The sequence below is a fragment of the Perna viridis genome, chromosome 4 (genome assembly GCF_037379345.1).
Source record: "Perna viridis isolate PV_CMFRI_1.1 ecotype Kerala chromosome 4, ASM3737934v1, whole genome shotgun sequence".
Taxonomy (NCBI): domain Eukaryota; kingdom Metazoa; phylum Mollusca; class Bivalvia; order Mytilida; family Mytilidae; genus Perna; species Perna viridis.
This window is the reverse complement of record NC_142448.1, coordinates 17,975,612-18,003,173: the sequence shown is the minus strand read 5'-3', so window position 1 is coordinate 18,003,173 and position 27,562 is coordinate 17,975,612. Positions and strand designations below refer to the sequence as shown.

The 27,562-nt window shown below is 31.7% G+C and overlaps 2 protein-coding genes across 6 annotated transcripts in view; one reads left to right on the top strand and one right to left on the bottom strand.

Annotated features, from left to right (window-relative positions):
• Nucleotides 1-81: 81 nt before the first annotated feature.
• On the bottom strand, nt 82-27,562 carry LOC148619142 (mitotic spindle assembly checkpoint protein MAD1-like). Of its 5 annotated transcripts, XM_088578733.1 has the most exons (18): nt 23,276-23,351; nt 21,779-21,821; nt 18,662-18,835; nt 17,849-18,006; nt 15,391-15,573; nt 14,788-14,912; nt 13,759-13,840; nt 13,336-13,466; nt 12,162-12,276; nt 11,753-11,802; nt 11,382-11,468; nt 8,353-8,497; nt 6,940-7,134; nt 5,081-5,142; nt 4,340-4,430; nt 2,294-2,516; nt 1,856-2,046; nt 82-566 (listed from the first exon to the last, which is right to left on the bottom strand). In XM_088578733.1, exons 3-18 carry the CDS (start codon nt 18,825-18,827, stop codon nt 408-410), a joined length of 2,163 nt encoding a protein of 720 aa, XP_088434859.1. In that variant the 5' UTR covers nt 18,828-18,835; nt 21,779-21,821; nt 23,276-23,351; the 3' UTR covers nt 82-407. The 5 variants fall into 5 exon arrangements, with proteins under 5 accessions (XP_088434859.1, XP_088434858.1, XP_088434860.1 ...); XM_088578732.1 differs by lacking the exons at nt 21,779-21,821; nt 23,276-23,351 and adding an exon at nt 27,424-27,562; XM_088578734.1 differs by lacking the exons at nt 21,779-21,821; nt 23,276-23,351 and adding an exon at nt 27,431-27,520.
• The window catches only part of LOC148619141 (uncharacterized), a 30,050-nt gene continuing 29,417 nt past the window's right edge, over nt 26,930-27,562 (top strand). The window contains exon 1 of the mRNA XM_088578729.1: nt 26,930-27,121. Within this exon, the coding sequence (XP_088434855.1) occupies nt 27,029-27,121 (93 nt within the window). The 5' untranslated portion in view covers nt 26,930-27,028. The remainder of the gene's footprint in view (nt 27,122-27,562) is intronic.

Genomic DNA, 27,562 nt, shown 5'->3' with positions numbered 1-27,562 from the left:
AAATTAATATCTGATTCAATCCTCACAAAAGAATCATTTACATACATTGTATTTTATTCACACATTTTTTTTAATATAGAATGCAAATAATTGGTAACACTATGTACTTAATCTTTTAATATCAATGATATGGCAATATCAGATGTCAGACAATTATTCAAATAGTTACACAGCAGTGTATTTGACTACTGGAGAAGAACATCTTTACCTGACAACCACATTCAATTTGAAAATATTCCCAAGGCTGTTTCATGCTTCCACTTTTACAAACATTTAGCAGAACTAACTCATCGCAGATGCAAATAACAAGATGGTCAATTTATATTGGAAAACCATGTCGTAGATTTCTTGCATTAGAGTATCAGATACAATTTTTTCATGCACTAGTATCAAATGTCAGAAAAGGGTCATGATATTTGTATGGTCTGTCGTTTAAACAAGTCTAATGTGACACTACTGAGGAATGCTGGGATTGATTTGTGTTTAGATAGATACAAGTCTATAATATCCTCCAGATTCTCTGTGAAATCTGTTGCTAGTAGCTGCATATCATTCTTCTCACCTTGCTGAAATAGAAATAACAGTTTAATATACTGAAGTGGGTTACAGGGAAAAACAAAAGAATCAAAGTTAAAAAAAAAAACAAAGACAAAAAAGACCAAATTTCACCTAGAAATATAGTCTCAAAGACACAAAAAGAAAGATTATACAAATAGATGAGTTAGGCATTCAACATCTTGTCAAAGTCATGTACAGCTAGTTTATTCATAACATGTAATGATATCTACCAGTACTTGTTTGCTGGGATCAAGAGAGTCTGTTCTTGTTTTTGTACATACAAGACTTATGAAAGCTTGTAACAATTTGATTACTGAAACGAATTTAGCTTTTGTAAAAATCTTGCCGTAATCATAGGTTCTTATTTTAACATTTGATGCATATAAGTGAAATCTTTTTTTTTGTTTACAAAGAAAATTTGGCATTTTGTTTTCTGGATGTTGAATATTATTTTTGTAATGTCTGCTACATGTATACAATAATTTATAACTAACAAATAGGCTTATGGAACAGGGTTATGCTGCTACAAGATTGAAGTCATCACTACAGAAGTTTTATGGTCGTCATCATGAACTCGTGGATCGTTATGATGTATCCATCAGCACCATGAAAACTGATTTATTCAACGGGTCATAGTTTTCCTTTCCTCGTTTGTCTACCCCGGACTTGACTTTTTATGAGCAACTCGGCGGTTGTTTCTAGAAAAGCAGAGGACGCTTACCCTACCGGTGCACCTGGTCCATGCTCCCAGTTTTTAGTAGAGTCCGAGTTGCTCATTTACTTTTGCTACTTTGTATGTATGATTTTAGTTACTTTATGTTCTTTGTTGTGTATGTCTGTTTTCCATGTCTGGTCTTTGTCCCTGGATTACATTCTTTTGATTACCGCTATAGCCTTGGTTCCCTTGATTACTCTTATATCATATTAATGTAAAGTTAGCTGTTTGAGGTTTATTATGTGAAGGTAATGTCAATTTGAAGCTTTAATGTTGTGTTGATCTTGAATGTGCAATGACTGACCTTTGTTATGAAGTTCAGTTTTCGACCTTGACTTTAAAGCTGGACATTTGAATCTTATTAATGGCATATCTTGTTTTTGTGCCAATTATGCCACACATGACTTGTGTATTTGGACCTAATAGATCATATCATACAAAATTTTTGGACCTAAAGTCTGGACCTAAAATTTAGTAAAAGAGCTATATTTTTTAAAGCTTGGCATTATAGCTGCCAACTTCCATTTTACCTGACGGGAATGTTTTATAACCCACACATCCAAACAATACATGGGGCATTACCTGGAATATAAAGAAGTCATCCCTTGTTTCTGCATACATACTGGTTACTTTATATTGATTTGTATAATGAAAGTCTATCTTATACCCAGTCAGCTGATAACACACTTCACGGAATTCCTGACTCTTCTTGGAAAATGCCTCCATCAGCCTTTTGTTCTTTAGTTCTTCTTTTGTCAGCTGTGCTTTTATTTCTGTAGAAAGTAAAATTGAAGGCTGAACATTTTGATCTATTTTAATATGCAAATACAAGACAGTATAATCACTACTGGTTAAGTTTTTTAAATATAATTTTATTTACGAATTAATATTCTGTGAAAAGTTGTCTAATTCTACTTCAAATCTTGAACTTGTTCATTTTTTGAAAAGTATATGTTTAAATCATAGTTCAGATTTTTTTCAAAACAGCTAGAATACAGAATTATGAAAACTGAATACTACCATCCACTTCTTTACTAGTTGAAGGTTCTTGTAATCGTTTATGTACTTGTTCTGTTACATCTTCAGCTTTTCCACCAGATTCTTCCAAAACTTTAACTCTCTGTTTTAATTCTTCATTCTCCTCTCGAAGTCTTTGTAACTCTGCTGCTCTCTGTTTTGCTGCTATTGCAACAGGGTTCATTTCAAAATGTAGAACTTTAGTCTTAGTTGGATCATAATCTCCCTGCAAAGAATGATATACATATAATAGAAAGGTAATATAAAAAGCCTCACCTATTCCACTTCTACATTATTTTAATTAAATCTGCTATTTCAAGACAACTTATGTAGATTCATTTACAATATTGATTTGCTAAAAACTTTTAATATATCTATCTATCAGCCAAATTTAAACTAGAAAACTGAGCAATGCTCACAAGGGAATCCTTTCTTAGAAAATGTATAATGTAGGAAACCCTAAAGTCTTTCAGTTGGAAAAACAAAATTGGAACACAATGGTATCATGTGATAATGTGGGAAAGTTTTATCAAATTCTATGCAGCCATTTTAGAGGGGTGGCCAGTCAATAATAAAGCAGACATCTTGAAAACTGCCAATCCCACAGTCCTGACCGGCACTATTTGGGAAGGTCCAATAAAATTCCATGTTCGTGTTGGACCAAATATAAGGTTAATTATTTATTCATAACGTCCAACAATGTGCTGTTTCATTCTGCTCTAAAACAACAAGTTAAGTTTCATGGTTTTAGAAGTTCATTTGAGTCAGAAATTATGTATTCAGTACAACAGATGTGACAAGAATCACTACTCAGGTAGCTACTGCTCCTTCCCAACAAATATACCATGTTTTCTGGACTATAAGTCGATGTGGAGTAGAAATCAAATTGTCTGATTTTGACCAAAATCGACGAAAACATAGATAAGTCAATTTTGCCAGATAAGTTGAGGGTCAGACATCATGTGCATTTATATCGTAGGTGTCAGCAGAGATCCTATAGTTGAGGGGTTTGTTTTTTTAAACAGCATGTTATTCCAGCGATGATACTTTGTATAGTATTTCTAATTTAAATTAATATTTTTATTTTTGTTAAAGTGTACTTTGTCCGTGAGTTCAATTATTTTTATTGAATTGCATGTCAATTGCTCTGAAGCCTTAGATCATCAGGTGTACGAAATCATAAACATGTCAAGCATGGGCACCCATGTGTGAAATTAGCAGGAAGTTAGTTTGATGAAATTAATTAATTAATTTTATACCCATTTATGGTATGTCGTAACACATTCACACATGACTCAAATTATAATTAGTTAATTACTGGTAACAATTTTTTTTATTGTATTTCGAAATACTTGGTAATGTTGTTTATTAATTACTGCTCGTAATAACAATCATGATACGCCACAGATATTTTCTTTAACCAATCATCAGCTTCTATCGTTGTAACTGCTGTAAAATTCTTAAGATTAGTAAATATGTCATTCTTCAAGTATGGCAGGTGATCCGGGTTGAAAATATGGACACATTTGACCAGCAGATTTGTTTTCGGTCCGACAAAAACTTCAAAGCTGCCGGTCCAAATAATCAGTGATGTGTAAACAAGTATTGAGATGTCTCATAAAGTCCATGATCCCAAAAGTCAGTTAGATGACAAAACTAAATAAGAAATGCACAATAGCATCGTGTGATAAAAAATGAGTGAATCCATTCAGTAGTTTAGAAAGAGTAGGGGAATAGGGAATAGAAGATGACTCCTTACCTCTGGTCAAAATGATCAAGTCCGTGTTTTGCTTCAGGAAACCTCAAAAAGTCATTCTGATGTAAGAACAAAATAGGAGGTCCACATTGACTTCATGTGAAAAAGAATGTAGGAAAGTTTTATTAAATTTCAAAGTTGTGGATTTGAACTGGGGACGTGAGAATGGACAGACAGAAATTTCACTTTATATCTCCGTCTTTTCAAGTAAGGGTTTAAGTTGATTGTTTTATAAGCATATATAATAGAGTACTATCTTTGAATGTTGAGTTATGAAATCAGTCTACAAATACTTGTAAATGTCTCTGTTCTATCCTGGTTTCAAGTACAAATCTTTGTTCTTCACTTTTTTCTAATTCTTTTTCTAATGCTGATATTCTTTCTCTGTTAAAAGATTTATAGCTACTGTAAATGTAATGTACAATAGCAACTGTAAAGTTAATGTACAATAGCAACTGTAAAGTTAATGTACAAGCTTTATGCTTTTCTGTTTTTACTCATAAAGATAGAACATTGACACAAAGAATACCACATCACTTTTCTATTAAAAACTAAAGTACCATTTTTGTCACTGAGTACAGTATTTAAAGTGCATGTTGAACTGCTTGTATTCTTTACCCTTTAAATTGAAAATGTCAATAGTGCCACATTCACCCTTTTACTTAAGTAGATAAATATCAGCAGGTTGAAAAGGACTTCCAATTCCAATACAAATCTACTGAGTAATTTTAATTTATGTAGGCCTCTAGGTAGAAATATGCCATACTTTATACCAATGAGTTCTACTTCATAATCAATGAACATCTGTGTAACATTTTGAACACTGTCAAGTTTGAACATTTGTCAAAATGTATTGTTTTAACTTTGAAATTTACTACCAGTGTGTTTCGGTAGCTTGTACTCTATTTACAAGTCACTAATTTCTGATTGGAAAACATTGTTCATTTTATTTATTCATTAGGAAGTCATGATTATATTCACATTTCACACTTCTTGATAAAGTTGTCTGTTTCTGTCTTACTTATATTACTTACCTTAACTGTAGTATTGTATTTTTATCTACTTCTGATTGAACAGGAACCACTGCGGGAGTGGGCTGAAAAAAAAATGTAAGAAAATATTCATAAACCTCCATTACAAGTCAGCAGGTCAATAACTGATTGTTGGTTTGTCTATCTACCACTATTTTATCATTTAATGAGGAACTTTGTTGAGCAGCGTTATAAGGTTTCATAAATATTGTGAATGAATTCCTATTTGTGTGACAAAATTTTGGTGGTTTGGTATATTATTTTTACTTGACATTTGGTTGGGGATTATATTTCTGAGACTGATTAGATTAATCACATTAATTAATACCCCAAGCACTATAACACTTTCACATAATATTGTTTCTGTAGTTACTGAATACATTTCAAAATCTGTTGGTTGTCCCCTAAACCTTTATGACACCTCAGTATCTCCTTGCTAGCAATCTAGTAAGACTATAGGTGTTAACCCTCCTGTACTCCGTGGGAGACTCCCGCAAAATAGACCAATCTCCCAAAAAAAATATTTCTCCTGTGCAGGAGACACAAATCTTCCCATTTGAAATTTCCTCCTACACATTCCCGATTTTGTATTTTTCATTTTTTTACGGGTGCCATTTTTGCTGTTTTGTACACAAATAGCATTGGCCTTTAATGCTCTTACGTGTAGTTAATTTAATGCTTTGAACAGCTGATTAATGTTGGGATGGCCTCTAAACTTTTCATGATCAACAAGGAAACCCTACATTGTTTATGATATCATATGGATAGTTACATCAAGGTCAAGGTAGGTGATTTAATTAAATTATTCCATCCTTTTTTAACCAAAAGGATGCTTACTCTAACAGAAAATAAATAATTCCATTTGGGATCTGTTATTTCCAGCACTCCCACAAAAAAGAAGGAATATTCTTGCAGGTATTTACCAAAATGGACTTAATTGCACACATCATCACATAGCTCAAATTTTGTCCATACACTGTCATTTGGGGAGTGACATAGTATACTACCAACTATGTGTAATTCATTTTCAGTATTGTACATGGAGGAGTAAATGATGTAAAAAGGCATGCTGAAAATAGTGGTCACAAAATGGCTGCACGGTCTTATACTTTTCAAAGCATAATTTCCATAGAGTACTAAAATTAGAGCTGAGACTCTATTCTGCAATTTTGTGTGCCTTTGCATGACTTCAGGGCCTAATTTAGAGGGAGAAATGAGACTATTCTGTAATTGAGTTACAGTGCATGACTTCAGGGCCTAATTCAGAGGGAGAATTGAGACTATTCTTTAAATTAATTATGGTGCATGACTTCAGGGCCTAATTTAGAGGGAGAATTGAGACTATTCTGTAATTTAGTTACGGTGCATGACTTCAGGGCCTAATTTAGAGGGAGAAATGAGCAAAACATTCTCCTTGTATGTGCTGATTTCTCCAGTTTGTCTTTGAGAGTGAGAAGTTTTTGAAATAAATTACATGGTCAAAAATGTCACTATTTTTATTTTTCAAACAGAATTTACTAAAACTTCACCTGGTCATCAACGTCTAGATTAGACCCTAGAGGCAGATTGTTTCATAGGAATGGTACAAAATGTTTCTAGATAGTAATTTTGAGAAATTTCTTACAAGGCTGTGCTTCTGGGATTCATATTTGTATTTTTCAGGTTAGTATTGCATAAAAAATAAAACACTACTTCATACAGATAAAAACTGACTTGTATATACACATGTGATATATACAAGTTATTTGTCGAAAATGTCATCACTCAAAATTTCCTGCAATTTGGAAAATGAATTGCCACCATCTCCTGCAAAGAGGATCTAGAGGTGAACAGGTATGGTAAGACTTAACAGGTTTAATTACCTGTATAACTTCAGGTCTGGTTACACCTGCCTGTGTGTAAGCTTTCTGTAGATCAGCCTCCAGGAAGTCCACTTGTTTCTTGTAATTCTCCACAACTTCCTCTAGATGCTGTATTCGTGAGGCAGTGTGTTTACCTACATTTACAGTCACTTCAGATTCATAAGAGTCTAGTATATTTTTGAATCCATCTCTTTCCTGTCAATTAAAAATTATTATCATGTATAGAAGAGTTATCAAGGGAACCAAGGTTATAGTGGTAATCAAAAGAATGCAATCCAGGGACAAAGACCAGACATGGAAAACAGACATACACAACAAAGAACACAAAGTAACTAAAATCATACACACAAAGCAACAAAAGCAAATGAGCAACTCAGACTCCACTAAAAACTGGGAACATGGACCAGGTGCACCGGTAGGGTAAGCGTCCTCTGCTTTTCTATGAATACATCATTTCATACTGAGAGATTTTCCACATAAGAGTACCCTGGGTGGTCGGACTCACTCACGTTTTAATCATCGAAGAAGTGGGTTCCATTCTTTAACAACAGAATAGTCAAAATACTATAATGTAAATAAATCTATTTGTGTACCCCTTTTATGCTTTGGTGTTCCAACCTCCTGGAAAGGCCCTCAGTGAATAGCATTCAATCAGAGACATAAATAAATAAAATGTTTAACTGTAAATCAATTAATTTATCTGTGCAAGTCTTAATCATTCACTAAGGTATTTTACTAACCCAATTTTTTAGCTTTCAATAAATGAATCATTTTCATTCCTAGCATGCTGCAAAATATATCTGCAAGTAGTCAAACTTCACTAGCTCGGAGTTAGATGGCTCAAACACCCGGGATTTCTCAAACACATTTTAAAGTAGCAAACTTTTCTCCTATACCAACAATGTAAATGACCCAGGATTTCTCAAATAAAAGTTTTGGTTCCAGTGCTTATAAACCTTAGAAAATAACCCTTTGTAACTCAAACTCATCACATTATTTAATGAAAACAGATATTGATCTTCCTACTCAAACTTTTTTATCTTTTAAATCAAACATGGCAATTCTAATAACTAAAAACATTGTAAAAGCAAAAAAATATTCAAAAACAAAAACAGTAAACAAATCTTTACAATCAGGTCAAATTTGGACAAGGAGTAACAAAATTCTGGAAATTTCTGATCTCCCAAATGTTGAACACATTTGTATGGTTCCTTTGAGTTCAAGCTACCAAGATTTGACTGCACCTTGATTTCTTACCATAAAAAAATTCAAAGTTTACACCTGGTTACATAAAACATTGGGTTGTTCCTTTAATACTTACTCAACCCAACCATACAATTTTCTGGATTTCAAAAAAATTGAGAAAAACACAAAGGACAAAAGTTTGTAGAAAGCTAAAACAAAATACTCAACCTTGGTAACAAATAGCAATTTTTTCTGTAGCCTCTTGATTAAGTCTGTGCTCTGTTCTAATTTTGATTTCTCTTGCTGTACGTCACTTTTACTAGTTTGCAATTTTTGCTGAGAGTTAGATAGAGCTTCTTCTAAACTTGTTATTCTGTAAAATAAAAACAATAATAAAGTAAAAATGTAAGTTGTATATATCAATACCACTATTGATGAATACTTGAAACAAAAGGTAGTATTTAGATTAACCGTATATTGAAATACAAAATGTTTATATTGTATTTATTAGCAATGGTAACTATTTTAAATGAAACAACCATTTTTAAACTATGAAATATCTAGTTTCCTACATCACAAGAATATAAAAGGTGACCCTGAACAACTTTGATCAAATTAATTAACAACCTGTCTCAAATCCAAGGTTGAGGGTCACCTAACCTGTCCCAAACCCTACATAAGGGTCACCAAAGACGATCAATATGAGTTGTCTTAAATCCAAGGAAAAGGTTCACCAAAGATGATTCATGTGAATTGTCTTAAATCCAGCGAAAAGGATCACTAAATATGATTCATGTGAATTGTCTCAAGTCCAAGGAAAAGGGTCACAAAAGATGATTCATGCGAGTTGTCTCAAATCCAAGAAAAAGGGTCACTTAAGATGATTCATGTGAATTGTCTAAAATCAAATGAAAAGGGTCACAAAAGACGATCAATATGACTTCTTAAATCCAAGGAAAAGGTTCACCAAAAATGATTCCTGTGAGTTGTCTCAAATCAAAGAAAAAGGGTCACAAAAAAGATGATTCATTGAAATTGTCTCAAATCCAAGGAAAAGGGTCACTATAGATGATTCATGTGAGTTGTCTCAAGTCCAACGAAAAGGGTCACAAAAGATGATTCATGTGAATTGTCTCAAATCCAAAGGCAGAGGGTCACCAAAGATGATTCATGTGACAGTAATTGTTATTCTCAACATTGAACAATGTTAACTTATTCACCAAATGCAACACAGTTTTCAGAAGGTGTAAGGTTTTTGCCTGGTTTGCACAACATCTTTCATCATTATTTTAATGCCTCTATACCACCTTAATTATTTGTCTGATTTCCATATAAACTGGATGACATAAGAAACCATAAAAGCTTGGATGTCATTATGGAATGTAACTAATATCTGATTATATCTTCTTGCATAAAGAATCAAAGAATCAAAGTTCTTTATACAAGATAATATTATAGGGTTATTGCATGAATACTGGTGAATATTCTGCGAGGGACAATATTCACCAGTATTCATGCAATAACCATTTTATTATATAGTAATAAATATTTCAGTTAACATTATACTAATTTGTTGGATATAATGAATTTGACAACGTTGTATGTGTTTTATTGCACTAGTTGAAATATGATGCATAATAAATATATGAACTAGTGCAATATGAATTTATGAATGTTTGATAAATTGTAGTAAAATTGAAAGGAATGCATTGTTTGTATTATTTGAAAAAAAAATGGAATCACAATAATTGTCACCAAACACGGAAATATGTTGACCCATATAAACAGGTCATTGCCATTTTTATAACAACCTGTCAATTTCCCATTCAGCCATTTTTCAGCAGATGACAACAGTGCAATAAATTTAAAAAACGTATTCAGAACGTCTCCGAATTTTTCCAGATATGAATGAAAGTTTGCATGCAAATACCGGGATATATTGCATGCTTTGTTTTCTATTGATTTGAATGGTACAATATTTATTACTATATAATAAATTCAGATTTAAGTTACATTCCTTATAATTTAATATCTTGGCAAAAACTATGTATAAATTCATATTAATTTATTCCAATACACATGCCTTTTTTTCAGACAAGATTATTTCACTGGTAAAAGTAGTCTGGTTAAAAGAGGTGTGGTTTAAAGTTCATGACCTAATTTATTTGATCAGGTGATAGGAAAACAAGTTGGTCTGGTAAGGACAAAATTTGGCCTCAAAATCAAAGTCTACCAGAAGAAAATTAAATGACTTTTGTCGAACTCTTTAATGTCTTTTATAGTTGATTTCATTAGTTATGGTAAGAAACATTGGTATAATGTACAGTAGATTTCTACCTAGAGAGTTATTTAAATTACTCACTAGCCTAGATAGATTTGTACTGAAATTGGAACTGGTCAATTTCAACTAGCTGTAAAAGTTCAAGGTTTTTGTAAAAGTTACATAAATGCATACTGTTATTTCTGGAATAATGTCATAAATCTTGTCAAAAACAGCTTGAATTCACTGTTTACGACCATTTTACTATACTACTACTACAAGGAAAACATTTTTAATCAATTATTTTTTGTTTAAAAATGCATAAATTAAAAGGCCAAATGGGGTTCTTACCAAATTTTCTCCTTTTGTATCCAAGATAAAATAAAAACAACGGCATCTTTTCTAACAGTAAAAATGGTCATATTAAATTATTTGTTTATCACAGATTTCTGTACAGAAGGGAAACAATCAATCAAAAGATGCCACCTGGACAGCTTTTTCATTTTTTTGTTGAATTTCCTTCCAACTTTGATGAAGTGTTGGCATTCATAAAAGCCTGAATGGGTGGATTTTCACATAAATTCCTTACATATAAATATCACTACAAATTTATTTTTTCAAGTAAAACAGTTATAAATTCACATACATAATAAGAATTATTTTATCTAAATGAAACATTTTACAGAACCAAAATTGGATATAAAATAACACAGTTATAAAGTTTTGAAAATTGGGATTGTAATCATGAAATTGTTAATTGTTTATTTAGTTGTTTATTTGCCAACCAACTTGACAGTTAATGATATGCAAATTAGTGAGTATGACATCACTAATGAGATTGGCGAACTCTCCTATTCGTAGCCTCTTTCTATTTTCGGACACTGTATGAGTTGTCATGTGGTAAGTGAACATGATTGCTAAGGTTTCTTTATTTCAAAGTCTTAATAAAATCTGCAAATCTGAACAAGTTGAAAATGATGTTGGTATTAAAAATTACCTGTTTTGTAGATGTCCTTGTCTTTCTAACATTACTGCCTGTGAATCTTGTAAATATGATAGTCTCTTTGTTACTTGTGCTGGAGATCTATAACATAATTATAAATTAATACTGAAAGGTAAGATGCTTAGAATGCAAAAATAATATCTCTGTTCACGGTAAGAGCAACCAAAGATAAAAGAACATTAATTAGTTAAGATGAAGCCTAAAATGAACATGACTACCTTGTTAACTACAACAAAAGAGGTATAAACTCAATATCATTTTTGTAACAAATGAACCACAATATCTGATTATCATTTATTTGAATACTTTTATTTCAAATGCATAAAAATTCAAAATAACTTATTCCAAATTAAAGTGAGCCTTACTTTCCATCTTTTTCAAGCTGTTCCCACTTCTGTAGTTTGGTTTTCAAGATCTATAGTTAAAATATAAATACATATGTACCATTGCACAATAACAATATACTGAATACTTTAAAACTCATAAATTTAAACAGTACTTTATATCAAAAGAAATATATTGCAGTTCATGCAAGTCTTTTCAAAATATCTGAAATACATCTGATTTCAGATTTAATAGCTATGAGCTTTCATAAATGATGGCATGCTTTTCTTAGTCCACCACTGCTTTTTCCATAAAAAAAAAGAAGCTGGTTTGTTTTCTCTCTCATGAATCTCTCTCTTTTCTATATATTTTTTTACAGATAATACATATTTATATTTCACAAAGCATAATATTTTTGATCACTACTTAAATACAAAAGCTAAGGCCTACCATATTTTCAGCATCAAGCTGGGCCCATTCTTTTTGAATCTGTTCTGCTCTTTCTAATTTTTTCTCTAAACTTTCAGTCTTTTCTTTTAATAGCAAATTGTTATCTTGATTGTCACTAGAAATGTGTAAGACAATATATCAATCATTACATGTAGCAGTCTGTAAATATTCAACAATCCATTACATGTAGCAGTCTGTACATATTCAACAATCCATTACATGTAGCAGTCTGTAAATATTCAACAATCCATTACATGTAGCTGTCTGTACATATTCAACAATCCATTACATGTAGCAGTCTGTAAATATTCAACAATCCATTACATGTAGCAGTCTGTAAATATTCAACAATCCATTACATGTAGCAGTCTGTAAATATTCAACAATCCATTACATGCAAAGGAGATATTGTGAATATGTTAAAATAGAAGTTTACAATTTTCCCCACAGGTTTTTTTATTTATTTTTAGGTCAATACATTTAAAATTGTGACAGTCTCATCAATGGATATGTCAGGAAAACAGCCCTTCAGAATATTGGTCTTATACATTATACATGATAAAAGAGCATATAAGAAGATATAATATTGACTTGTAAACAAACAACTTTATCAATGTATTGCTATAGCAAGGTCTAGATGCCTTGATTTCTTACCTAACTGGCTGCATATTGAGATTAAAAAAAGTTTTGGTGGATTATTGCTAAAGGTATTTTGATGAAATTTTACTCACACAAGTTGGACATTATATGTTGATATGTATAAAGGAATATGATTATTTGACACAAAAACTTACTTATTACATGAAGAAACTTCATAAGCACAATTCCTTTAAAACCATTCAGTGGCAGGTTGGGCATTATAATATGGTGATGTACATAAGGGAATACAATTGTTTTCAGAGAACTCCAAAAAAAGCTAAACCAATTTAAAAGTTTGACATTGAATTCAACTCCATTTGAAGCACGGGGGTATTCTCTTTCTTGCTCACAGTATTTCTATTTTTTTTCCTGCATTTTGGCAACCTTATACTTATGAATTTCTAAACCTGTTATAATATGTTTTCTTCTACACTTTCTGTCTCAAAGTAGATGATTATCAAATATTTTGTTAATTCAACAGCATACTTTCACTACTTAATATTCTGCTGGTTTGTTTTCCATATAAAAAGTTTACCGTAAATAAGCATTCTCATCTCTAAGTTTTTTAACTTCTTTCTCTATTTCAGGAAACTTGGTCAGCTGACTTTTCATTGCCTTAGTAACAACAGCATCTTCTTCCATTCTGCTGCATTTAGTTTGTATTTCCTGTAAAACATGATATTCATTAGATATTACATATAATCATAGTCAGAAAGTTTAACAAAACCAAACAGGGAAAAAAATTTAGACTAATAATTCTTCAATTAATTAATTTTGTAACAAAGTTAATGGCAACATCTGAAACACCAAAAAGCACTCTTTGTAACAGTATTACATCCATTCATCAGTGTAGTTGTGTTTATGACATCACATTTTTCCATAATTCTAGTTTAAATTGTGCTCTATTTTTTATTTGGAAGCATAAAACTCCCTTAAATGTATTGAAATTTTGACTTACCTTAAGTTTTTGTTCCAAAGAACTAGCTTCACTTCTATATTCTTGTAACTCATTTACTTCCGACATAAGTTCCTGGACTCTCCTTGAAAGGAAATCAATTTCATTATAGATTTGCCAATTAAATTGCTATGGAGCCTTTATAGTTGTCATACTGTAGTTGGTATATTTCAATAGAGGAAAGAAAGTAGAAGATAATACAATGGTGACATGTGTATTAAAAGATTCATATTTTAATGTAAATCCCTTGTGTAACAAAATTTCACTACAATGACCTTATCTGCACAAGTCGAAAACTTCATCAAATGACACCTGACAGCATAATGGATTAAGTGTGGACAATGTATATATTGAAACACTGATTAATTAATATCTGTACTCCCCTAACTTTTTCAGTAAGGCATACAATAGGTAAAAATGGCAAAATCATTTATGTTGAAACCGTCAATGGATAAACAAGACATTAAACCTATAGTAGTGAAATACAGTTTAATCTGTATAGTACACTTGAACTTACTGGAATAATTCCTTTTCTGATATTCTAAAAATATTTCAGATACATTTATTTACCATTATAGTGTTATGAACTTATTTCAACAATCAACAATGCTATATTCTATTCTTATTTATTGTAAGTACTTTAAATTCAATTATATCATACAGTCTATCTCAGTTCTGTACATGTAAATGAATAGATGACTTTGTAGGTTTCCAAAGCAAAAAAATAATAAAATTTGAGAAAAAAAATTTGGAAGGAGGTACAGAAAAACAGTTTCCAGTCTGTTCAGTCAAAAATCTGTAACTTATGGTACTGAAATTTCAGATTAAAAAATAGCAAATTCTGTATAAATAGGGAAAGAATCATGATTTCAATGAAATACTACTGGTAAACAGGAAGAGAATCATGATTTCAATGAAATACTACTGGTAAAAAGGGAAAGAATCATGATTTCAATGAAATACTACTGGTAAATAGGTAGAGAATCATGATTTCAATGAAATACTATACTGGTAAACATATCTATTCTTTACCTTTGCTGAAGTTTTAGTTGCATCTGACTTTCTTCTAACTCAGTACTGATTTTCTGCTGATCTGACTGGGACTTCATCAACTCATTTCTAAACTCAGAGTTCATTTCTGAGATATTCTGTTTTAACTACAGCAAACAAAAATTGTGAAATACTAAAATAGAGCCCATTACCTATTGCCAAATATACATGTACATCCTAGTCTTAAATATTATAATGAAAATTTTGGCCTTAACAAAACAAATAATATATGGTACATCTCTTGACAGTTTTAAATTTAATCATCTTATGCAAAAATTGGTGATTCTTTTGTAAGAAAAGGAGTCAAAGGTTGGCAATACATAATTAAGATTACAATATCAAGTCTTAATTTTCAATGTCAAGCACTGGCATACACATGTTTTATGCTTTAAATAACTGGTAAAAATACTAGACGTATTTCTACCATGCCATATTATCAAGATGCATTATATTCAATTTTAAATTCATTGTGATTCAAAGCCTTTCCTTACAGAATATATCATTTACTCTACATACTATTACTACAGTGTGTTTATGAAGATAAGCAGGAACATGTCTGATTTGGTTGGCCTTTTAGATAAATACCTTTGTAACTTCATCCTGTAATCTAACTCTACCTTTCTGCAACTCCATAATTTTACTCTCATAATCTGTTTTTGAATTATCTTTGCCTTTTTTGTATTCATCTAACTCTTCTCTGGCTAGCTGTTCACGACTTGATAAAAACAAAATCTGTGACTTTAATTCCTTTATTTTGTCACTTTCTCTCTGAAATGTATTACGTACACAAGTTAGTCTAAGGGATGGCATAGGAACTATCTATGGTAGTCTGCTGAGTCATAATAATAAATAGAATAATCTTATGAACAAATAAGTGAAAACATTATAAATTACTTACAGGTGTAGAATACAGGTATTGAATACAGGTGCTAAGGGATCAAATAAATGCCCCTCAATGCCTAATCAGTGAAACTTAAATTTCTCTATAAAGCATGTACATATAAATGTTTGTATGATAGGTCCACTATAATGGTGCTATATCAGGTAAAAATGTGTATCTATGCATATTTTTCCTATGCTAAATTGTTTATGCATATACAAAATTCTAATTGTGCCTATCCTTAAATGCATAGGCATAAATAGGACTGACATTTCTGCTGTTGCAAAACTTTTTCAGTCATCCAATCAGATTGAGTGTTACATAGTTTAGGCAAAATTCAAATCTTGCACATGAATACACAATTAACAGGGATTTTCCGAGCGCTCGTCACTTTCGTCATTGGCGAAAGCCTTTTTATATTCCCGAAAAAAAATTTGGTTACTTTCGTCACTTAAAAAATCAAAACGTATAATTTTTATCGCCACTAAAATTCGATTCTTACTACAATTAAACGACAAGTTTACGACCCAAGCCAATTAACTGTCAATTAAATGATTTCACCTTAATCCCAATAAATTGGTGTCGATGTTTACACAGGTAATCCTATTGAAGTGTAACTGCGTAATTGAATGATAACGAGCCGACAAAAGAATTATGATTAGTTAAAATTACGGCTTGTGTGTGACATTTTGAGCTGCTCATACTCAAATTCTCAAGAGACATAAATAGATAGGATGAATCTATTTTCGTCATTCTTGTACATCGTCATGATTACAAATTTCTTTACTTCTACACGTGACCCCAAGTCACAGGTCACACAACCAAAAACCCAAAAATCTACAAAGAAAACTAGGGCAGAAAGAATTCAAAATTCAAAATTCAAAGAAGAATGGTCAAAGATATTTCCAGCTATTTATTTTGACCAAGAGCAGAACGCAATGTTCTGTTCAGATTGTAAAGCTGCCAAACTCACCAACACTTTTACGATTGGATGCCAGACACTACTGAAAGACAACATCCAAAAACATATCAAAAGCGCCGATCATAAAAAGGCCATTGAGACCAAAACAATGAGGAGCAACTGGGACCAAGGTGTAGCAACTGTACACAAAAGCCATGAAAAAGACGTGACTGCTACAATGACCAGTATTCTGTGGATGGCGAAAACAAACCAACCGTCATCCAACTTGACCGATCTCAACGATCTTTTAGATCATCATGTATGTGGTGATTTTATAATTCTATTTTTATATTTTAATAAATAGTTATCATATACAAATAAAAATGTTACAACTGCCGCAAACGATCTTTATAGGAAAATCAGGCGCAAAGCAACTATGTGTTTAAAAAAAATTGTTTGTTGCACTTTTCCCATATTTTTGGACATACCATATTAATTTTTTATGTCTATAGATATACATGTATGTATTAACAAACAACCAACACAAAGTTTTATCTATATATTTTATTATTAATGTACTTTATACTTTTTATTGTTACTTGATGCTGAAAAAGAAATAAAATATATGTAATAAATATGATTGACTTTGTTTTTATTATTCTTGAAATTTGAAAAATACCCGACCGCAAAAGTGACTAAAGCCTTCCAAATCCTGGGAAAAACCCTGAATTAAGCATAGGCAAAATATGAATTATGCATATGCATAAATAATTTAGCATAGGCAAAATATGAATTTTGCATATGCATAAATAATTTAGCATATACATAAATTACAAAGCATATGCAAAATTCAGTTTAAGCATTCGCATAAATCAAACTGGGCATATGCTTAAATGCTTATTTTTTACAATGATAGTGCGCCATACATCAAGACCTACCAGTAGAGTAACACTGAATTCATTGTCCCCCTGACTTTGAAGTAGGTCATTGATCTCTCATTCTTTCTAACATGAATCTCTGTATTTTATAAAATATTAAGATATGTTGCTTCAGTCAATAATTTCATGTCCTAGATCAAATTATATCCATATAACATCTGTAACATGTAATTAATGACTTTGTGTAGTCTAGGTTACGTAATTAAGGATGTCTCCGATGGGAAACAGTGACAGAGAATTGCCCAACCTAATCTTTATTTTTCTTGGTTATTTCACTGTTTCATGAACATTTTCCACTGTAACTTTCATTCTTAATTATCTTACATCTTTTTCATCTTTAGAATTGCCTAGGTCTTTTTCATACTCTATTCTTGCTCTTTTGTTTGAAGCCTTTAACACTGAAATTTCTGATTCAAGTTTAGTAATCATGCTTTTAGCTTTTGTTAATTCAGCATCCTTCAACATGCCTTCTTTTTCTTTTTCTGTAAAATAAATAAAAAAAAAAGATAAGTATGTATCATAGAAAATTAAGCAACTTTCTGAATCTGATCACTTAGATGTAACACTACCTTACTGTTTGTGTATACCATTAAACTACAGTCATGGATGTGTCATGACAAATATTACAAAATGAGAAATAATAGAAAAACCTTTCTCCAACATTTAAAATAAGGAATGGAACAAAAACACGACATTCATAGTCTGGATCATTCATTTATTTACATCTGTCCCAAGAGAAATCAACCACTACTACACATGAATGACTCCACAAAGAAAATTGAGACTCTACATTTTTTTTATTGTTTTGAAATAATTAGAAATAAAGGAAGATAAATCTATGGACTTTACTGAAGCAAAATACCATGGTTAATCATGCCACTTCAACTATCTCATGTTTTGAGGATTCATGACTGTATGTGGTACTAACATTCTTTTTAAATCTTAAATCTGGTGACTGCTATGTAAATTTCAGTCCTAAGATCTTACAGTTAAGACAAAGAATTTGTGTAAGGAGTTAAAAAGTTCACAAATAATAGTGGTTCATAAACGGCCAAAGCAATGGATATAATTTTTTTTCAAATAGGCCTTAACTCTGTAAGGCTGTGTATCACCATACTTCAATTAAACATCACATACCTAACAAAGATTTGACTGACATAGCAGTACCAGATGTTATATTGCCTAAACTACTATCATCTGAACCAATACTCTGACTCAAGTCAAATTTTCCATGTTGTCTATCTCCACTGATAAATTTGTCAAAATCTCTCTTCATTCTTATCACAGCAGTATTGTCATTCATCTTCTTTCCTGGAAAATTTAATTGTTATTTGTTATCGTAAGATGTTGTCTTTTTGAGGAAGTGATGCCCGGTCCTACCATTTCAATTGTTCAAGGAATCAAACTTATTTCTGCACTAAAATTAACTAGTTCTGACAAGAAGGCAGTTTTTGCCCAAAGGTTAACATAACTTTAGCTACATATACATGTCACTTGTAACTCAAGAATACTGGAGTTGGATTACAAGATATCTACATGCTTTTAATATTACAACTTAAATATACTTAGTCAGTTCCCATTTAAAAAAAATATATATCAAGATAATCAGGAATATATAATAGTGAGACAGGTAATGTAACACTTAAGGCACTGAACCATTGAGTGAAATACAGTGGAGCTGATTATACCTACAATATTAATCGATATCAAACCATGGGATGATGTGTACAGACAAGTTAAATACTTCTCCGTCCAAGAATCAGGCAAAATATGCTTCAGGCGTGGCACATGAAGGGAAAGACAGAGATTTTATTGCATTAATCAAGTATTTATACCCAACAACCTCCAAAAATAACCATCAAAGTGTTTGTAAAATTTGCTTTTTTAAGATGTTAATAGGTCAAATTTAGTTGAAATGCACTATGGAAAAATGGCGGGAAAATTTTCCTGCACTTTTTCCATATATAAGCAGTCAAAAAATATCTACGTCATAGATGCTTCAGTAGAAATTTAAATTTACTCCTGAAGACATCTAAAGGAAACATGTCAAATGTCTAAGATTTGATTGGACCAAGCAGCTCTGAGACTAATTGGGATATGATGTTTCTTCTGGAGTGTTTCAGGTATCATATGACAAATGAAGGACAAAAAGTCACAACTGAAACTTTAATTCAGGTAGGACATGAGGTCACAGGACAAAAAGTCATAATTACATAAGTAGTTGTAAAGAATGTTATTTTCATGAAAATTTTTATTTTTTAGTATCAATATTTTTTTCTAAACTGTCAAATATTTAACAAAACAGACTACAATTAACATGAACAGTGGTTACATGTTCAGCTATCTTTAGTCAAATCAAATCGCCAATGCTAAGGCAAATGACATATCAACCAAATTCATGAGATTTGGATGATATGTCATTTGTTTACACAAATGATTATAGCCAAAAATTAAAAATTTCTAGATCATTCAAATCAAGTCCACAAAAGCTCAAACTTGGTGGAAGTGCTATTTTGAAAAGTGTCTTAAGAAACTGATTCATAGTTACCATCAAGACAGCAGGGGCCACAACGGGGCAGAAAAAAACATTTTTTGATAACTTTTCAATGGCTTAAAAAAATATTCACAAATCAGTTGTAAATGGTAAGATCAGAAATTTGCTAAATCAATAAAAAAAATATAGCTACTGAAAACATTTTGGCCTATTTGACAAAGCTATAAGGCTTCTAGATTTTTCCATCAGTGAGGGGGGTTCTGTCCCCTTTAAACCCCCAAAAAGAGGTAGGCACCTTTTCATATTTTATTGAATCGATACATTTTGATACTCAATCCACAAGATCTCACTTGGACTGAAGTTGGATTGTATCATCCAGATACCCTTTTTGTCCTATGAAATAATTTAATATTGTGACTTTTCATCCTACGAAATTTGAGACTTTATATCCTGTATATCTTAATCAGATTACCTCATCTGACTTTGTATTATCAAATTATATGGTAAAAACATTGAGAGTATACTTGTCAAACTATGGAATGTTTGAAGAGGTAGAGCTCCCTATTTACAGTTTTTCTGTAAGGGAGATTTAGCGTGACAACCTTTCAAGCACTGTCTTAACAGGTAATGGAATGTTTTATGACCAGTAAATAATCCCTGAGGAGCAATCAGCTAATCCGGATTGACAATTAGAAAATAAATCCTAATTAGATCTGCTAACATTTCATGAACAGCCAATCATTTTCTAAAGATTATTTTCTACTGCACAATTAATTTGGCAAATACTGTTAATTTAAAAGGTATTAAATTTATTGAACCAGGCATGTAAACAAATTATAAATAACAAGTATTTATATATAGTGAGTTACCTCCCCTACAATCTTCAATTCTTGTTTTGCAAATTCAAAAGTGCAGTATATTTCCTGAAAATTTTGTTTGTAATAGTTATAAGAAATACTATTTATTTTAAATGCTAATGATTTTTTTTTTAATTTTGAGTATCTGATACATTTCCTCATATACTGCACCTCATAGTATGCATTTAATGAAAAGAAAAGATGCCCAAGTTACTCATCATATTAATGATGCTTCTCAATAAAGAGAAAATATGGTTAATATGCAATATGCATTTCAATACATCTACAGTTGTCAGGTTATATTTTAGAATTTATACTGCAACAAGTCAATAAGATCTGAAGGAATCCAACACAAAAAGGGCCTTACAAACATTAAATAAATACATTGAAAGCTTTAATACTAGAGGGGTTGTCTTATTAATATATTACAACAGTAAAACCCATACAGTTCGCATGAAAACAAAAGCTAAAGTTGTCAGAAAGTTAACAACAATCAAACACAATTGATGATTGTTAAAAGGTCTTTGATTTTCACATGTCTATTGATTTATATTTAATAAATATGGCTTCATTCCCAAGCTATCGTGCACAACTTTTATTTAAACAAATTTAAAAAAAAAACTACTCAGTTTGAGAAATATTGTTTGATATGCAAAATTTTTTCCAATAAAAGAGGAGACAACGAGAAGCGACACATCATGTTTGCAACACCCCAACAACTTCACCTTCTGCAGAATGCAAAGAAATGGTATGTCAACGGTACATTCAAAGTGGTGAAGAAACCATTTTACCAACTTTTCTACATTAACATATGTAGAAACTCCAAAAGAACTCAGTTTAAAAAAAAATTTACACAAGAAAATGAAGTAAAAATGAATCAAAAACAAAATCTGAAATACATACACAAAAAAAGACGAAATCAGCAACAAATAAACCAGATGAATTCCTGTCAATACAAACAATACAATAATAAAAGTAAAAAATATATATATTTTCATGAAGAGGTTTTCATTCAACTGGTGATATTGTTATATGGTGTTATCTATATATTCATAAAATCGTCTTTACTGTAATCTGAAAAAAAGAAATCTGCAACTAATTACTGATGAAAAACAAAAGTTGCAACTACAAGTAAAGGTTTCCACTGTAATCCTGAAGTGGTAGTAAATACACATTAGTCCGAATTTCCTCTGACCCTGCAACCCTCCTCTTTTTTATTTGGATATTGATATGTCGGGTTGGGGTCAGAACGATGTGCCATACAAAAAGTTGGAGAGACCCTGTTTTGTTGACATTTTGAACCGTAATAGAAAGTAAGCGGAGATTGTTACTTTTGGAACAGAAGGGTAGCAGACACTTAATTTTTCAGCGGAATTTTGAAATATTCTGTAAGATTCCGGTTTTAAAAATCATTTCTGCTCTGTCAACAAAACAGGGTCTCTCATTGAAAATTATTGAAAATTCAATAATAAATGTAATTTTTGTAGCAAATTTGGTATCAGCATACAGGAAAATGAAACCGGAATCGAACTAGGTAGGTGTGACGTGCACAATTTCAACTTGAAAGTTGTTACAAGCAGTTGAAGGGCAGCACTCCGCGGTACCGCTAAATCTCCAACTTTTTGTATGGCACATCGTTCTAACCCCAACCCGACATACCAATATCCAAATAAAAAAGAGGAGGGTTGCAGGGTCAAAGGAAATTCGGACTAATACACATCTGCTCATTGATAATGACTGGGTTTCCTCGGTTTAATTTTCTTCCATAGTCCAATTCTTATGACAACACCCGTATTTGTAGAAATACTTCATATTTTAATATGAGGCCGGAATGATTTGGGGACAGATCGACCTGGGCCGAATCGACTTGAGGCCAGATCGACCTGATACCTACCGGTGCACCTGGTCCATGCTCCAAGTTTTTGGTGGAGTCCGAGTTGTTCATTTACTTTTGTTGCTTTGTTTGTATGATTTTAGTTACTTTGTGTTCTTTGTTGTGTGTGTCTGTTTTCCATGTCTGGTCTTTGTCCCTGGATTACATTCTATTGATTACCGCTATGTTCCCTTGATTACTCTTTAGTTTCATCCTTCTGAAGTTCTGTATAAAATTAAACGTCTCAGAATGTGACGACTCTATTCACTACACAGTACACTGCTCCATCGGATCAAATTGATACAGGGAAGATATGTAAACGTATAGAAAGGTCTGAAAAATTCCCAACGATGTTAGAACTGTCAAATTTGCGATGCAAATTTTTGGTCGTTCCTTCCGCGGGACTCGAACTCGTACCGCTGTGACATCTAATGATCTATGCCCGACTATGGCAACACCGCATGCAACAAGTCCAGCGCCCTAGACCACTATATTATTATATCTTTTTTATTTGAATGCGTTTATACCTGCTTCCTGTGCACCTATTTAAAAGACGGTATAAATTCAATTAAAGTTGAAAGTTGCGCCAGGGGAAATAATGTAAGGGCAGATAACCCTGTATGGTATAACCGTAAAAGTTAAACCGTTTTCGGAAAGTTAGTGGTGGAAATCCGCAAAAGACATAAATTGTTCCACTATAAAGATATGTCATTGCAGATAACATTATGACAATTTGTGGAAATAATGCTATATTGAGACACTTAAACAAGCAAATCCAACATTTTTTCCCTGTAAAAAGTATATATTTTTCAAAACCTTACATTATGGGGATCCACGAAAAAAAGAAAGATATTCTTTTCTATTTTGTCATGAAAATCTATAGCCATGGTAACATAATAAAAATAAATATTAATTTTCACAACAAATTTTGGGGGCCTTCCGAAAATTGATATTGTCAAAAAAAAAGGTTTTCTAAAATATCAGGTACTTTCAAACTGCCAGAAAAAGTAAGAGGGCATGGTATTATCATTTTAAAAAATGAACAAAAAAAGTGTACCTTTTTCTGCTCATTTGTTCATGATTTTAATTCTTAAAATTAGTGCGAAATTTTGCAATTTTGAAAAACAGCAGTTGGGGCAGGGAAGAGAACCCAGTTCGGTGAGGACTTAAATCATTCCGGATAGCTTAAAGCATGCATTTTACACCTCTTTACGTTCACAAATATTGCATCGATTTAAGTACGAACGTTCTACTACCAACAATCAATATTTCCAAAAATTTCACCATTTATTTTTTAAGTTTCATAGAATAAAACCGGGTCACAGTGCACATCAATCCCATCTGTATAGTGTAACCCAATTTTAATCACCGGGGTAATTAGATAGGTGAACAATGAATAATGTCGGTCAAAAGCTCAATACAGCTTATGTTTTTTTTTTATTACATATTTACATATTTCATGCCGACTCTACGTAAAATTTATTTATTTATTTATTTATTTACTTATTTATTTATTTATTTATTTATAACATATTGACCTAATTTCCTAAAATTCGGATAATTTTAAGAAGGAAGCTCGTTTCGTAAATGTTTTTTTTATGTATATAAGAACTTGCAGGTATTAAACTTACAATATATATGTGTATATGATTGTTAACATGCTTTCCGGGATAAACTACCTATCGTTCGAAATTTTTCAAGTTGTATTAATGTCAAAACTGAAAAAACAGAACCGGAGGGACATTAGCTTAATGTACACCCAGTGACACAGTAAGCTTAATTTGCCCGTGCAACAAAGAGGCCATATGGCCTAACATAACGGAGAACACCTCCCCTATGCATGCAAAAATTACAAAAATATGCATTGTAAGTTATCAGAATATGTAAGACATAACATTTTTTTTTAATTTCTTATGTTCCAAATAATAAGATTATGGTGTTAATTAAAAATGTAAAATTGCTTTAGAGAACCAAGGGAAATTACAATGGCTGAACTTGACACCTACCTAACAAGATTACAATTCAGTTGGAAGTTGTAACATAGAAAAGTTCTTGTTTTTTTTCTGTTTGTCATATAAAAATAAAGATAAAAGTAAAACAATCCTTATGATGTTTAATTTTTGAAAGGAATATCAAGAAATGCAAATTATGATTTGTGTCCTTTATCAAATAAAGCTTTATCATATTTTTCTCTGAAAACACGCAACAGATCCGTGTTGTTTCTTGCGCACACGTTTAAATAATTCTGCGGATTGAAAGGTACAAAATATTTCGGTTGACAGAAAATTATATTTTTTTATAAATATATGTTTTATATCACTTCATGACTGGAAATAACATGACATAATTTGGTATAACTTTCAATGCAAGACTCATAAGAGTATTCATCGAAGTTAAAGGAACACCCTCCACTCCTGCCATAATGAATTTGTCATCACGTTATACACATTTACACCACAGACATATGTAAAATTTCATGTTTTAGGCGAAGTAAACAAAACCAATTGGAGCGAGATGCGAAATTGGAAAATTACAATATAGTACAGACTACAATTTCATCAACGAAAACCTTCTAAGCACAATGCAAGAACATGATTTTTTTTTCATTGAATTTCAGATTAGTTGAACTGGGGTTTAAATTTATAGGGAACATTAAGATTTCATGCAAAAATATACATTTTTACTATTTGTTTTCTTTAGGTCGGGGTTTACAACGTCATCCGCCGATCATGGGAGTGTAAATATTATGGTCTTTGCACGTGTTTTCGATTTGTCTGTGAAATCGATCACGAATGAAAAAAAACCGTGTACACAGTGCGTGCTGAATTACTTCCGCTATTTTACAAAAACACCATAATTCAACAGAGTTACTCAAAGTTCATATCAGACAAAATTTTAGAATTAAACATGTAAAACACTTCTTTTATTCTCCCAAGTTAACCACATTTTCTAAAGTAGGATCTAAAGAGACGGATTCAGATGTATATATTTAATTTGTTCTTGTTATTAAATCAAAGTTCATTTAATGCATCTTCAAATTCATTGTGCTTAAATGTAAAATTAAACAATTCAATTTCTTTTATACGGTTATGACCGTTTAAAACCTAAATGAGCATTTATGGGAACATAGGGTGATCGAATTCACATGTCAGCAGTATTTAGTAATGCTAATTATTATTTTTTTCCCTTGGTTTTAATTTCATATAAAATATCTTAGTGCAATTAGTATATTTTCTAACATTTTATTTTTTATTATGGTTTTAATTATTTTAATATTGGTTTGTTCAAACATTTAACTTTATACTTAATTTATTTTAATGAAACTTTACATATTATTTTACATATTTTATATTTATATATCTTGTACTTGTAATTTATTATTATTGTTTATACATAAGCCTATGTTAATATAATTTACAGAGTGTATGTGTTATGGTGTGTGTATGCGTGTGGGGGGTTTGTGCGTGTGTGTGTAGGCGCGTGCATGTTGTGTGATAGCGGTTAGTGGGTAAACGCGTGCTTGTGTTCGTGAGTGTGTAATGTTAAACGCTTAGTGTAATATTTAATTTTGTTGGATAAGCGTTATATAAAAACTTTGTAATAAATAATATGACATATATTTGTAGGAGGTAAGTGTAGTGAGAATAAAAAAAGAAACATATATACTAATATTCATCAATCTAAGCAGAAAAAACTATGTTAGAATTTAAGCAATCGGCCTCAAACAGAAAAGAATTGATATACAAACTTATGAAATAATAAATTAACTGCAATTAGGTGATCGAAACCCCATTAAACCACCATAATATAACAAGAAATATCATGTTCATCTTGATTCTCATAGTACAGTATAAAACGTCTGGGATTCATTTAAATAAAGTCGTTGGGTCCATTGTTGGGCCGATGCTATTTGTACGTTCCAACATTGCTCCAACGTTAGATGACTACCAGTATCGCGATTGTGCCCACTTACGTTCAACGTTTGCGTGCTATCTGTTTTATGTAACCTTTTTTAATTGTTTAATAATGTACCATCATGTGAGTACGTATAACTTTTTGCGTTGAAATTTGTAGTTATTCTTTATTTGGAGAAACCAAATAACAACACAATAAGAGCAAAAATGATCTTTATCGGCATTTGTAAACATGTTCTATATTTTCATAAGATCATAAGCGGCCAATCGGCCTGGTGCTCAGTCACGTGATTTTCTTCCATTATGTTAAATCTCAAGCAATTTTTTGAGAAAATCAGTAATTTGTAGGGTCTATTGGGTTGTAAGATGCCCGGACCCGTTGAAAGGTGGTTAGAAACATTCATGTGTAAACAGTACGCCGACACATTCGAAGCTTATGGATTCAAAACGCTGCAGTCAGTAAGTAAAAACCACAAATGGTTGACAAAATGGCCCCCAACAGGTAGAGGTATCGGAAAGTGTGCTTTGGAATGGCTTCATCCTATTTGTTTTCGTTTCTTTTCAACAAAGTTACGGGCATCACACATCATTTCAGATTCGTTTTGTACCCCATGTCAAATATGAACGTTTCACGTGTGAATGCATTGATAGAGAAAACCTGAAGTCCAGAGTTTTAAAAGTCGTTTTACTGCTTACCACTACCAGTAAACATTTTAACATTCTTAGCGTTCTAGAGTGCTTTAAGGGAACTCAGATCTTACCATCTACCTCAAATGGTTATTATCAAGTTGAGACCACCATTATTTTATGAGGTCATGCATTCTTGCCTGAACTCAGTAATCCAATGTAGTCCAAATAATTATGCTGTCTTGGGAGGCTAATTTTTATTAAGCTTGATTG

What these genes read in the sequence shown, in the direction of transcription:
- LOC148619142 (XM_088578732.1), bottom strand. Translation starts at nt 18,827, where the DNA reads ATGAATGACAATACTGCTGTGATAAGAATGAAGAGAGATTTTGACAAA. An exon ending in CAAGGACATCTACAAAACAG is followed by an intron (nt 8,498 to 11,381) that starts GTAATTTTTAAT and finishes TTTATTTTACAG; the next exon opens with AATAACAAGTTTAGAAGAAG. An exon ending in AATTGCTATTTGTTACCAAG is followed by an intron (nt 7,135 to 8,352) that starts GTTGAGTATTTT and finishes TTTAATTGACAG; the next exon opens with GAAAGAGATGGATTCAAAAA.